At 34.7% G+C, this 14,096-nt stretch overlaps 1 protein-coding gene across 1 annotated transcript; it reads right to left on the bottom strand.

Moving 5' to 3' along the window:
* Positions 1–11,086: 11,086 nt before the first annotated feature.
* LOC105322812 (protein PML) lies at positions 11,087–13,818 on the bottom strand. The gene has a single exon (XM_011421707.3). The coding sequence runs from the start codon at positions 13,550–13,552 to the stop codon at positions 11,579–11,581; it is 1,974 nt and encodes a 657-aa protein (XP_011420009.2). The 5' UTR covers positions 13,553–13,818; the 3' UTR covers positions 11,087–11,578.
* Positions 13,819–14,096: the final 278 nt, after the last annotated feature.

Genomic DNA, 14,096 nt, shown 5'->3' with positions numbered 1-14,096 from the left:
ATTTTAAACCTTCAATTCCAATTGTGGTTCCAATTGTAAACCTTTGTCCTATAAAAATAGCAGCATCTAAGAACCTTTTGGTCTCCATCGGAGAATTTTCCTCGTGCACACAAAATTTAATAACGACCCAGTGCTCCAAGGTATCCATTTACGTTAACGTTTTTGACTCATTTTTCTAGCGTTGGTCGTCCACATTTGGCGATAAAACGGTCAGAAATTCTTCAATTTAATTGAAAGGTTCACCAAATGACCTTCAGAACTAATTGTGATCTCATATGAAATATCGTTTATTTTTATGCGCTTAAAGTGTACATTTTCTTAATAAGGAAAAATTCGTACAAAATATAAAATAATTAAAAACTGACATGCTCCGTGAAGCACATCATATCAAAATAATTAATCTGTATATTTTTGAAGTTGCATTTAAAATAAACAAATCTTTACATATTTCTGAGAAAAAACGTCAAGATTAAATATGAAAAGTTTCGCTGGTATCTTGCGAATAGTCCGCTCACAATCTAACTTGTCCGCGAACTTTTCTGACAACCCTCGTGCATACTTAATTAACGTAATTGTGAGCTTCCGGAAATTTAAGGGGCGTACAAACCGGAATAATCTTATATCGTTTATTTGTACCACGTGGAGTTTGATTGACAGTAATTGACACGTGCTGAAAACTACAAGATCTTCGTCCGACTGTGGTCATCATGCTATACGAGGTTAAAGGGACTCTCTAAACGGAACACACCCTCACTTGCTCGATAATTTATAAATGTTTTACCAATTTCGGGTCATTTTAAAAATGAACATACATAAATACATGTATGTCAAATAATCCCTCAAGGGGCCTCATTTACAAAAAAATGAATTTAGGTTGTAGCAACTCCTACGATAAACACGAAAAATACATGCTTACAAAATAATAATTGTGAACTTTGCTCGGAAAGTTCTCTTTATCGTTGCTAAGTATGTAATAAGTCCAGAGGTGCTCGAATTAATAAAGTTCACGAGACTTCACCGAGATTTGTTTAGTTCCTGTGAAATTTCGAGCGGAAGTAAAATTGTTCGGATAATATTCTCAAAATACGCGAGTACTGTCGTTTTCCATATCAAATCCTTCTTTGATTTATGTTAAAACTAATCTTTTAAGATGCATTCTTAATTCACCATCTAGCGGTCATTTATATTAAACGATAATATTCAGAACAGAGTTATCGTTCGTGTTCAACCACGTGTAGAGTGGTTGAAAATATAAACATTGGGTTGCTTAATAAAATCATAGCCAGGTTTGATGCTTGTGGTGAGCGATAGCATGTTTTTAAAAAAATAATGCATAAATTTAGTATATTGAGCCATTTTCAAGGAACATTCTGCATAGAATAGTATAGTCTGTTTCACTATTGATGCTATTACTAGGTCAGGCGCGGATCGAAAATTAATCCTCAGGGGGATCTCTACTAAGCATGTTAATTGTTGCAACAGCAGACAAAAACTACTTTTTGTATTGTCACATTTATTTCTATAACACATTATATCCACCATTTAATGAAGATAAAGTTTAAAATCAATAAACCTTTAGATTTTTTATTTGACTAAAAGTACCTAGATTCTATATATTAGACTATAAACACGAGGCGCGATTTTTACTGCGAAACTGAAAGGGTCAAATAAAACCACGTGTTCTAAAATTTAAATGTTAGGGTAGTAAAGCTTGGTCAGCGAGCTGGTAGCAGGCTAAAGCAGTCGTACACGAAAAAGAGGGGGGGAGGGGGGTGTTGAGTCGAGGAGTCCCCGAAAGGGGTAATACTGAAGTTCTGTTTTATTTAATCTCTGATTACTTCTGAAATAAAAGAAGAATGTTTATTCTAAGGAAAGAATTAAATTTTTTGGCTGTGATACTTTACCTAGCAACTAAAAAGTTGTAAGTAAAAGCATGTGGATTAACGTTTTCCAAAATTTCAACGTGCAATTTTTACTTAATTGAATAAACAAATACTAGCAATTAATAACCAATATTCTATTATAAAAGTCTTGAGTCTCTGTTTATGCGTTATAACGAAAATGCAAACGTTATGATTATTATTGAGATTATTACAAAAGGAAACAGCCTTATACAGAGTACAGCCTGGTAGGAAAAAATTATAAGGATAAAAAATGAAATTAAAATGAAAATGATTAATCACGCTATTTATTAAACAAAAAAGAATGGCAATCAAAAACCCATAACGACATTATATCCAGAAACCATTGTTTAGTGTGCAGGCGATCTTGCTACAATGGACTTTCGTAGAAAAAAAAAGGTTCACAGCAGGCACAAGACATATTAAAGGCAATCAACTTGCCTGAAGCTACAAGATCCAAATTGTAAGTTAGCGATTGTCTGGTAACAAAACAAATGCAAAGAAAGTACTTTTTGTGAGCAGACGACATGTGATAATACCTTAATTATCCTTAACGGAATTCTCATAAGCCTTTAGTTATGAAAATTGCCGGAGATGACAAGAATATCACTACTCCCTTTGCTGATCCCACATGCAGTGATCAACATTAGGCCCTGTCCTGTAGAAAAATAACGAAGCTATCCATTGTGATGGCCTTGATAGATGGTCCTCCAATTGTTGTATCCCCATACAAACAGCGGTGCTATTTGGTATGTACTTTTACTTCAAAGAATTATCTAAAGAAACCTGTTTACCAGGGAATTAAAACCTTTTCTACTTTTGTAATGTAGACTGGGATTACTTAGACTGAACAATGATAGGCTTTTGCAAATCAAACGTGCATTTTAAACCAAAACCATTTCATAACATTGAGTGATATGCTATTCAAAGCCGCTTTTTATTAAATTGGCGCTTTTCATTCTAGAACTGCAGACGACTGGAAAAAAATTGATTCCTCACCCCACCTTTCCCCCAATTTTACTTTAACGACAGTCCCACTTCCTCATTTGGGACTTCATCAACTTTGCCTTTCGGGATTGAATACAATTAGTTTCTTGGCCAGTATTACAAGAAGTGAAGGCTTTTGGTATTTAAGATATTAACTAAAATACATACATTATATATTTATATATTTTCAAGGCTTCTTTACAAGCAATGAGATCTAGAGTTCCGTAGTTTTCTCATTTATCCAAAAAGAGTATTAAAAGGGGGCATTGCAGTGTATGTGGTCTGTGCACATGAACGTTATTTCTTTTTGTTAATATTAAATCTGATATCGTTAAGCTTATTGACTAAATAGGTCAGAGATAGGTCACAGTGACAGCTCAGGTGAGCAATGTGGCCCGCGGGCCTATTCTATTTGCTTTTGGGTTTTTTTCCAAAACAAGATTCGAATACCGAATATCTTTATGATAACTACGAGTATTTATCAGCGTATTGTCACATACTGGAAAAAACATATTTACTGATCGAGTGATATTAAACAAAATCATTTATTTATACGTTGATGAAAATCCGTCCACCCACCTTATCAGTTCGAAATGGAAAATTTTGGCCTTTTAGATCAGGGAATTTCATTAAATATCGTACTTATTCAAAAACAAGTTTTTTGCTTATAAGGTACTTAAATGATATTTTTATTCCCACTGGCAGTTCAATGTCAGCTAGGATTTCATTTATTTTGTCCTTAATGTACCGAGAAATGCTAAGATACCGACTCAAATGCTTTTGAACTATTCTTACAATGAAGCTCTGACAATCCTAGATTGGAGAATGTAATTGGATGCTTCGAAACTTTCATTCCAGTTAAGGCTGGATTACAAATCGATTCACGATGGTCATCTTAAGAGGCATGATTAAAATGTGGCACAAGAAAATAATGATCTGGATTTTTTTAGGGGGGGGGGGGGGGCTGAAGGGGGGGGGGGGTGGGAGTCTTGTTTTGTTTCTTTGTTTTTTGCTTTGTTTGGGGTTTTTTTTTTTGGGGGGGGGGGGGGGTTCATGTTTTTTTTATTTGATTTGATCTATTGAAATGAATATGAATTATCTGTTTTCAAAGTCTCAACAAAAAATTCACTGCGTACTCTAGAATACGTACATATAGCTAACTGTTACATGTAAGTCTCGGCAACAAGAATAGACAGCACGTATTTTTTTTAAAAGTAAATACATATAGGTAAGAGCTCTCAACCTGTTCTCGGCGTTGATGTAAGAACCTGATTAAATTGACTGTACGTAACTAAACATAGAACTATTTCTAACTAGTTAATATATGATATATCGCGTCGCTTTAACAATATTTAGAGCCCCGCGTTGCTTTAACCATATTATGAGTCCCCTTGGACATGGAAAAATCAATGTTTGTCAAAAGAACCATACTAAACACAAAATATAGAATCTCAAGTTTGCTTTTATCACTAGAACTGAAAAAAAGCAATTTGTGCAATTGAAGTATCGGTACGCTGAGAAAGTAGGCTGACATAAAGGCACATAGAGAACTTAATGTAATTACAGGAACCCATTTTAGTCCTGTTGGTTGTTGTGTTATTTTTTTCACCATAAAAACTAATGTGATGTTCTGTTAAAATTATTTAAAAATTTAATTTAAATTAAATTTAAAAATGATTGAATTTCAGCTTTATTCCCCCCCCCCCCAAAAAAAAATGATTCATATAATGTAAACTTCTACACTTTGAGACTTTCATTTGATACTGCTTTCAGCTTTTTTGTTTACGATTTTTTATATCGTATGACAAAATATTTTTTACATAAATTTTTGTTTTACATAGAAACATGGTATGATAAAAATAAATAACAACTCAGTGTAAATGCAAAAATCAAAGCAACAAATAATCCATCAAATGTTCAATTGCCTTTTATATACTAGTAATCCTATACAGTTCTAGAGATGGATTTTTTTTTTTTGCATAAAAATCTCTGATTTATTTATTTGTACTATATTTATTTGAAACACCAGTTTGATTGATAGTCCTTTTGCAGGTGTATCAACAGTATTTCAGACAGAAAAACCAAAAATAACCAAGCCAAACAGTGCTTTAAGATGGTATCACGGTGAGAAGAACCCATGAAAACATGTATTTTTCCCATATATTAGCATAGGAAGTCACGTTCTTATTGCAAGACACTGTCTCGAAAAAGACATATATCCGAAGGGATATCGTCTTACGTCTCGAAGATAAACTAAACTGTTCTGTATTCCGACGCTTAGGCAATTTCGTTGACCCTCTTTGATCAGAAATCCAGACGCACACCGGGTTGTGAATTCGATTTCCAGCAGGCAGTCTGATCATGCCTTATCTGCACAGAATTAAACGGCAACAAAAGTAGAGATGATGTCGCGCTTAGCGGCATTTATGTTCTTTTTTACGATTATCTCAATATATTTAGGTTAGGATGCACTGATCTCTACCCCAAGAATCATTTTACCATGTCAACCTTATGTGTTTGGAGATATTTCCAGGAAGTCTTGCTTTGTCGTATAATTATGGGTGAAATCAAGACAAAATAGGATTTTGTCTTGCATATTTTATGTACAGCGGTGATTTTTTTTAAATGGAGATAAGTAAATATCAACAATGAATTATTGCATCCCATGATATACTAGTATACATAACCACACGATGATGAGATACCTGTACCGGGAATAAACGAAAATGATTCGTTATACAAATTATTTGTTATATTCAAGCACTCAATCATTTTGAAGAGATTAAAGATGAAGCTGACTTCTTGATCTATAAGAATAAATTCTATATAATTATAATTGCTGTAACCGAGTAATTTTGCTATAAACACGTACTAGTACACATACACTACTCTACCTTTCGTAATGGCGGCAGCAGATTTCTTCTAAACATTCTTTTCCTCTTTTACAATGGAGATCGCCATCCTATTGTAATTATCGTTATACCTTTGATGGAATATTTTTGGTGATTATTTGTACAACGGTATGAACCGCGAACATATAGATGTGAAATGTCGTCATGGTGATATGAACTGCATCACTAAACAGAGAGAGAGAGAGAGAGAGAGAGAGAGAGAGAGAGAGAGAGAGAGAGAGAGAGAGAGAGAGAGAGAGAGAGAGAGATTTTAACTGTTTCAGGAGGAAACAAGGTTAAGCAAAACAAAATACTGACAATATGAACCTGAGCAAATAAATCAATCATTGAAATACAAGGGTTGATTAATACATTTTCTTGCTTGTTGACCTTTTTGTCCTTAGGCTAGCTTTTTAATGCTATTCTAGTTGTATGAAAATTCATCAATGTCCTAGTTTATTTATTAAATGATTAATATTGTAAGAAATTATTGTATCCTTCAAGGGATATTTTCTTGAATAATTCATTTATTGATTTAAAAAAAAAGACCCAAACAACCCAAAACCTAGGAATAGATTTATCTATAGCAGTTAGAAGCATCAGGATAATGATATGGCAATCGCCGTCAACAACATAACAGTGAATATCATGCGTTATTTTTTTTTTTTTTAGATATAAACAAAATGCATAGTCAGACTCTATTTCAAACCGTAAAGAAATCAAATTGTAAAGGGATGAGTGAACCGAAAATGAAGCATTTATACAGGTGCCTGCTCTACCATGATTAATCATAGTTTTCATTTTAGTTGACCAACTTTTGTAGTTTGTTCAAACGTTGAAGTCTGATCTCTTAAAGAGGCTGAAATGTTAACAAACAAGTTGCTGTCCTTTAAAAAAAAGGACTACAATACGTGGACCATTTGCATGTGTTTCCAACGAAAACGTGAAAGCCTTAAGATTATCAGAGATTCCAACGACTCTAGCCCTCTGCTTTTAACCACTAAATTAATTTGTACGTTGTATTACGTATACATGTACATGTATGTATAGCCCTGACTTTTTATCTCAGAATTTAAAGGATTCATACTTCTAAAATAATTATGATCTATCTATGAATGAAGTTTGCATGTATAGTATCAGGCATTCGGTGAATTCTACTATTTGCGCACACATTACGATTCGCACTACTTTGTTAACTATGCAGTGACAGCTTTGTGTAAATTAAAAATTTCATATTTTGATGCATTTTTCTTGAGATTAAAACTTTTATACAGTGACATAATTATTCAATCATACTTAAATGCTTAAAAAAAATTAATCGGGAAGTTCTAGCTCTAACCTCGCCTACTATAAAAGTAAAGTTAAGTTACATCATAGACATATATGTCTATGGTTACATGTGTATTCGGAAAACAACCAAACATTGCAAATTATGCTATTTGATGCATGTTGTAGTTTCGGCATAACATTAACTTATTTCATAATACTGATAGTTCATATCACATGCCAATCATTTCTTTAAAAGGAATACTTTGTTTCTGTATTGTTTACCGACAACTTTATAATTACAGCGCCTCTGAACTTATGTGTGCATTTAGCACGGAATTCCGATCCCGATTCAGATAAACGTGTGCTAGCCTGGTTCCCTGAGCTGGAACCAGGCTAGCTCATGCGCAGGCTGAATTTTCCCCATAGCATCCGGTTTAACCTCGCTTATATATTTTCTGCGTGGACCTCAGGGTCCACGCAATAACCCATCAGAAATGCCTTGAAATTTCAGATGTGATCTTTTTATTAGAACCAACTTAACAAGACCTTGGACTTCCGGAAGGACGTAACTATCAATTTCTTGCATCAAAACAAGTTTAAAATGACGCTGGTTTAAAGTGAAATATACAAAGATTGCGTAGTATTGGCACATAAGACAGACAAATCTTGTCGATTTCAAAGAGCCATGACTTATGGGTAGCATTAAAACAGACAGGCCTCTGTCACATTGCTGTTTGACACAACTTATCTACCAAAAATATAAGTTTTTTGTTAAAATGGTTCTATATAGCCTAGTTCATCTTTTTAGGCTTGGTTGTTAACAAATTACCTGTCAGATCTGCCTAATATTTTAAACTATTTTGAAGGAAAGAAAAATCAAATTATTTATCTTTAAAATTTGAATATTTTTATATCTTTATACAGAGCTTTTTTTTTAAGGAAATTAATAAAGTCTAAAAATGTTCACGACCTGCATCGAGCCCTTTAAAGCCCTCTATATGGTTGGTCTGTCCTTTAATGTAAAATAGAATTTTTTTATTGACCTAGTCTGATGAAAAATATGGAGGTATAGTGAAGAGTTTTCAGTTTGAATATTGATATCCATGTAAAATATATTTATACACTAAATAGTGTACAATTAAAAATCCAAAAATCACTGTGGTCTTTCATAACCATTGACAAAGATTAATTGCAAGTTGGAGTTTAAAAACCGCAGTACCTCGAGGACACGTATTTGGAAACAAGTTTCGAGAAGACATTAATTTATCAAAGATTCCGATGCTCGTCCTTCACATTTTGAAATAGCGGACAAAGAACGCGATCGCGATCTATCATAGTATATCCCGCGACTACCCTATTTGTGATAATTTTTTATGCAAAACGTCGATAATTTTATCAATATTTGCAAAATTACGCCAAGCAAAGTATTCTTTAATGTTAAATTGATACACATAAAAAACATTTTTTATGATATATCATTAAGCAAAATAAGGAATACAAGATGCTATCGTTTACCGATTATTTGACGATAATTAACGAGAGACATACTGTAAGTATTCTACCAGCGGGGATTGGTCTATGATATTGTCTTTGTACTAGTTTATATACTAACAGTAATTACACTGTCAACTTGGTTGAAATTGCCATCCATATTTTAATGTATTTGTGCTTACTAATATGTGTCCAACCAGTGCATTAAAAGGAACAGTTGATAGTAGGAAAAATGTATATTTTGGTACCCATCTTTAGATGTAGTCTAGTCAATATTTTGCATTTGATTAAAAAAAATAATGTTGTCTTTCGTTGAAATGAAGTAACTTTTCATGGTTCAACGTACCTCTCCAAAATTTTGCATTCAGCGTGAAAATATACCATTCAATACGAGACACTAACATGTTGAAAATCAAGTATTATCTACGCATTTTTCTTCATTAAGAACTATAAAATTACACATATTTACATGTACATCATACTTAATTTTTGCATTGAATGCTTTGACATTAAAAAAAATAGATGCTTGGTAGGTTCGACCACATGATGCACAACACATATCGGCCGAGAGCTTTTTTTCGGCTAAATTCCGGGGTTTTTATTCTTAAAAATAATTTCACAGAATTTTACTTCCTCTTCCATTTCTTTGGTCAATAGTTCTGTGTCATCAGATATCGCTCCCTATATATAGAGATTTAATAAGCGAGATTCTGACGTTTGCAGCCCACAAGATGGTGTACCTGTATTATAATGCAGGGGATGCAGTCAGTCGAATTAACACCTGGGTTTTGATAAGATTGTAATATTAATGGTATCGTAAGACAGATCAACTTGCATGAAGCTCCAGGTTCAGGAAGCCAGTACCACTGCCACGTATCTCAAAAGATTGCGGGGGCATTCCGTCTTTAGATGGTACATACAATTAATTTTAACACCAATCATTAACTTCCGACATCTTTTCAATATAGAGCCGAAACCAAGCAATACCAATTTTTACCATATCATTTCATTTCAAAATGAAATATTTGTTTTTAATTGTATTACTAGCATTTCGGAAGTGCACATCTCGGACCTTGAACCTCTGATAATGTAATAGTCCCCTTTCTTCAATAAATCAGATACAAATTGAATTCTTCACAAATGGGATCATGCAAACAGCTCCATTCAGAAGAAAATGTGGCTTTACATTCTATATTCGGAAAGGATTGGTCAATCCAAGTGCACTACTAAGCTTTAAGATTGTGTAGATATTTCTAATTCGTGTATCGGTGGATTTCTTTTAACAAAGTAACACGGCATCCGTTAAAGTACACGGATATTTGATATATCACATCGAGTTTTCATAATCGATTCAATTTAATTTTAAATCAAATAACGACTCTTGATCTTGTCTTGTATAATTCCTCAATGATGCAAATGATGATAATCTCAATTTTCAAAAGTGCGTCGTACAAATCTTTTTCTTTTTCACAAATTAATGTAATTAGGACAAACATTTCTATCAATTTTTAAGTAAGTGTCGATGTTTTGATCTCGACATTTCACACCATCATTAAGAACAATGGAAGTTTTTTTTTAATTATTAAAGTACAAGCACAGTGTGTTTCACTATTTCTGGAGTTTTTCGCTCTGACAATGTACTTCATTTCTGTAACAATTCATTAGTGATCGTGATTTCCCATTATACTCGCCAACGTGTACTACAAAGTATCATTTTTCAGTAGTTCAATGGTGCTCACAAGCGAGAATTCGAATTCATTTCAAATTGAAAGAACATCAATCACAGGCTTTGCTCTCCTGAACTGCAGATTTTCTTTGATTTATCACATTGTGCTTCGAACAGCAGCCATTCTTAACCATCAATTCTCAACGAGTTGCGGCTTTGCACGGATGTTAAAAGATGACGAGTGATAATTAAGTAAAACCTGAATGTGGAATGATGAATACAAGAGATAACAGTTCGGGCGTCCAGTCTGTGCCAATCAAAAAGAAAGGGGATCCAGGGTAATGCGTGTACTTTAAATTGTGCACTATTCAAACCAATGTAATTGTACATGTATGTAGCAAAATTTTTCCCCCATCAAATCTTACTCCCATGGTGAATTTTAATGCATACCGGGTATATATATACTATAACCTGTATTAGAATCTGAACCTGTTAAGGAGGCGAAGTGGTCATTAATTGAACCTCCCGATCTGCCTTAAACTTTGAAGTATGTTTTTTTTGGCCATAAAATATTATGAAGTAAAAGAAACATCCAAATATTTTAAACTGCATGGTCCGATTTTTTCGTTATCATAGTGTCAAATATATTTCCATAAAAACCAATTATCTTAGAAAGTTATAGACTCTTGCTTAATTGCACCAGCAGAATCGGTCTCCTTTCAAAGTTAGAAATATTCATAATAAAAAATAATTTTTTTCTGGCATACAAAAAAACCCAAACCAAATTTGTACACAAAGCAAACTTCAAAAATATTAGTGAACAAATGTACACAGGTTTTTTTTATATACCAAAACATTTATTTATAGCGATGTCAAAGTCGTAATATAATCATAGCCGCCTCGACGTTAGGGGCTAATTTTAAATATGAGTTAAAAAACCCCTAAAAAACTGCTACATCCTTTTGTGTCGTTTGTTTTTAAAACAAATTTTGTAGGCCTACATGTACATCATTTATTCATTGAGATATCATATGGCTTAATTGACAAGGAAAACGACTGCAATGTGTTTTACTTTACACATATACTTAGCATAACCATCGTTTGAAAGCACTCACTGCCAAGCAGTCACAAAATTTGATGTAAAATCGGACCAAACAGCTTTCAGCTCTAACATTTCCGTATTTTACAATAGATTCATACAGAGCTCTTCGTCTAAGGAGGTAAAGACAGCCTGAAAATGGCCATGACCATCGGACCCTCCTGATAGCACGAACATGTGTACAACAATTGATACCATACCGATTCAAATACATGAATCGAAGATTACAAAAGATAATTTTAATAGATACACGTGTATAGACATGTTTTGATAATCACCAGTTTGTTATAAGTCGATACATTTTTACTGTTTCACAGTCCATCTGAGTAACAAAAATTCGATTCGTCATATGATCGATACCAATGGCGTATGGATTTCGAATTCCACTTTTCGAACTAAGCAACAATTTCTCTAGTCTTCCATTTGGCTGCACTTGGTGGATGTTGTTGGAGTCCATGCCACAGACATAGTAATTGGCTTCTTTGTCTACGGTAAATCCGCGGGGAGACCGCAGTTCTTTGTCCGAATACTGCATCTCTTTGACGTTTCCCTTCACGCTGACAAGCGCCATTTTGTTTGTGTAGGAGATTGTTCCATCTGGAGCTCTATACGCGTAACGCGTTCCCCGGTCTTTGATCTCAATTATTCTTTCTACCTGTCCATCTCGTAATAAGACACGAATCTCTGTCGAACACGCTAGAGTTATTCTCTTCTCGTCTACCTGAATGCTATGACAACCAGCTACCACATCCATTGTATCTTCGCGGAGTTCCATTCCTTGGTTATCTTTTAGTTCGATGAATCTTAATTCAGGGCGATCTGGAGTGGTAAATACCAAAACGTTTTGCTCGAAAAGAGCCACGCCCCATGGTTGATACTCTAGAGAAATTTCTGATACCAAAACGTCATCGTTATCAAAACATTTTATTTTCTTGTTTTTAAAATCAGCTAAAATCAGATTTCCATTTGGAATAAAGATGCCGCTAGTGAACCATGGATGACACGTATCTGATGGGGATTTTCCGTTGAATTCTCCCAATTCTGCAGCAACCATGTCCTTCATAAATGCTGGAACGATGTTTGTAGCTAGCCTACTGATGTTAATCTTGGCTATTGAATTGATACATGCAGTGAATCCCTCTAATGTTTCATTCAATTTCAAATTGTAGTCGTGATGATATATGTTCCTACTTTCTGTTTTTGTATACTGTTCGTGTTTTTCGCAAATTTTCTTGAGTTTATGAGCAGTGACGTAGACTTGTTCGTTAGAGCCATGAGACAGGGAAACATTCAGTACTTTCTGGCCATTGTTGATAGCGCGGTGGATAAATCCGAACTCCCTGCTTTGAATTTCTAGCTTTTCCAGCAAAGCGGTGTGTATTATAGAAAAATCCTGCCTGAACTGTTCCTCAATCTTGTCTAAATGCTTTGTGACCTCTGCTTTCAGTTCTTGAATCTTTAGTACGATTGCATCCTGTTGGTTTTGCAGTTCCTCTACGTTGGAGGATTGACTCTCTACAACAGACACAGCTTGGTTGTCAATTTGTTTCATTTTGATAATCAGATTGGTGATTGCTTTGCTTCCTTTGATTTCTCTTGCTGCGTCTGTTAGCGGTGTGACTTTCTTGCACTCCTTGTGTTGGTAGGTTACACAATCCATGCAGCACAACTTGTCATGGCTCTGACAGATAGCTTCCACGTTCTTCCCAGGGTGTATGGAGCAGATTTCCTCAGTGTCCGCTATTTTTCGTGGATGACCCCGGATGTCTTCCAGAGACAGAACTTCGTGGTCCATCAACATTTTGACTCGTTTGTGATACGTTGTACATTGATCACACAAAGCTTCGCCACACTCCCGACACCAAGAGACAGCTTCCTTTTCGTCATCCCCCCGCTTGCATGGATCACAAAATTTGGCTCTCTCAAGTGACAACTTTTCCACAATGGTGATCAGCAGACGATTTACCGGAAGTAACTTGGGCCAAGCACCGGAAGAGAGCTCTGTGTCTGCAACCTTAACTTCATGGTTACAAACGGGACAATAATAATTAGTCAGCAGTTTTTCTTCGTCTGTTGATCCTAGAGTTATCTTTTCCTTAGCTTTCTCTTGAATGTACGATTGTAAGCAAGTTTCACAGAATGAATGAACACAAGGTAAACATCTCGGCCGAGTTGTCCATTTACAGCATATTTGACACTCAACGATGCTTGCTTCGTCCGAAAGTCCCGTGTCTTTTTGTGATTCCATTATATCTTTAGTCCAATAAATGGCAGGAGTGTAACTATGGCTAGCACCCACCGTTAACAGAGGAGTTAAATAAGCCTCGTGGCCCTTTTGTACGTCCTCTTATTACTGGTTTATAGAACTGTATACTACCAGTCAAATAGTTTAAAAGCTATGATAAAGTCAATATTGAAATTAAACATTACTCAAACAAACGCGCCTGTGCTACCTGTTTGAGTAGTTAAGATATGGTCTTCTAAAAAGGTAGACCATTTAAAGACAAGTAAATTTCAAATCATGCAAACTGGCGAATGTTCAAATTGTGAATTCACTATCTCATTTTTTGACCCCTGGGTTTTTAAAGTAATTGAACCAGAAGATTTTCTCACAAAAGAGGGTTGTAATTTGAGAACCAAAACAAAATCGATCTTTCACCAAATGTATGTACATGATTGTGAATTTAGCCCATTGATAAGCATTCTTATACGTGTCTTTATACCCTGATCAATGTATTGACAACTCTCCTAAACAAATGCATATTTGCTGAATATTTCAATATGCATTATGT

This window comes from Magallana gigas, chromosome 3 (genome assembly GCF_963853765.1).
Source record: "Magallana gigas chromosome 3, xbMagGiga1.1, whole genome shotgun sequence".
Classification (NCBI taxonomy): domain Eukaryota; kingdom Metazoa; phylum Mollusca; class Bivalvia; order Ostreida; family Ostreidae; genus Magallana; species Magallana gigas.
Note: the sequence above shows the minus strand (reverse complement) of the source record. Positions and strands in the feature narration are given on the sequence as shown.

What these genes read in the sequence shown, in the direction of transcription:
- LOC105322812 (XM_011421707.3), bottom strand. Translation starts at nt 13,552, where the DNA reads ATGGAATCACAAAAAGACACGGGACTTTCGGACGAAGCAAGCATCGTT.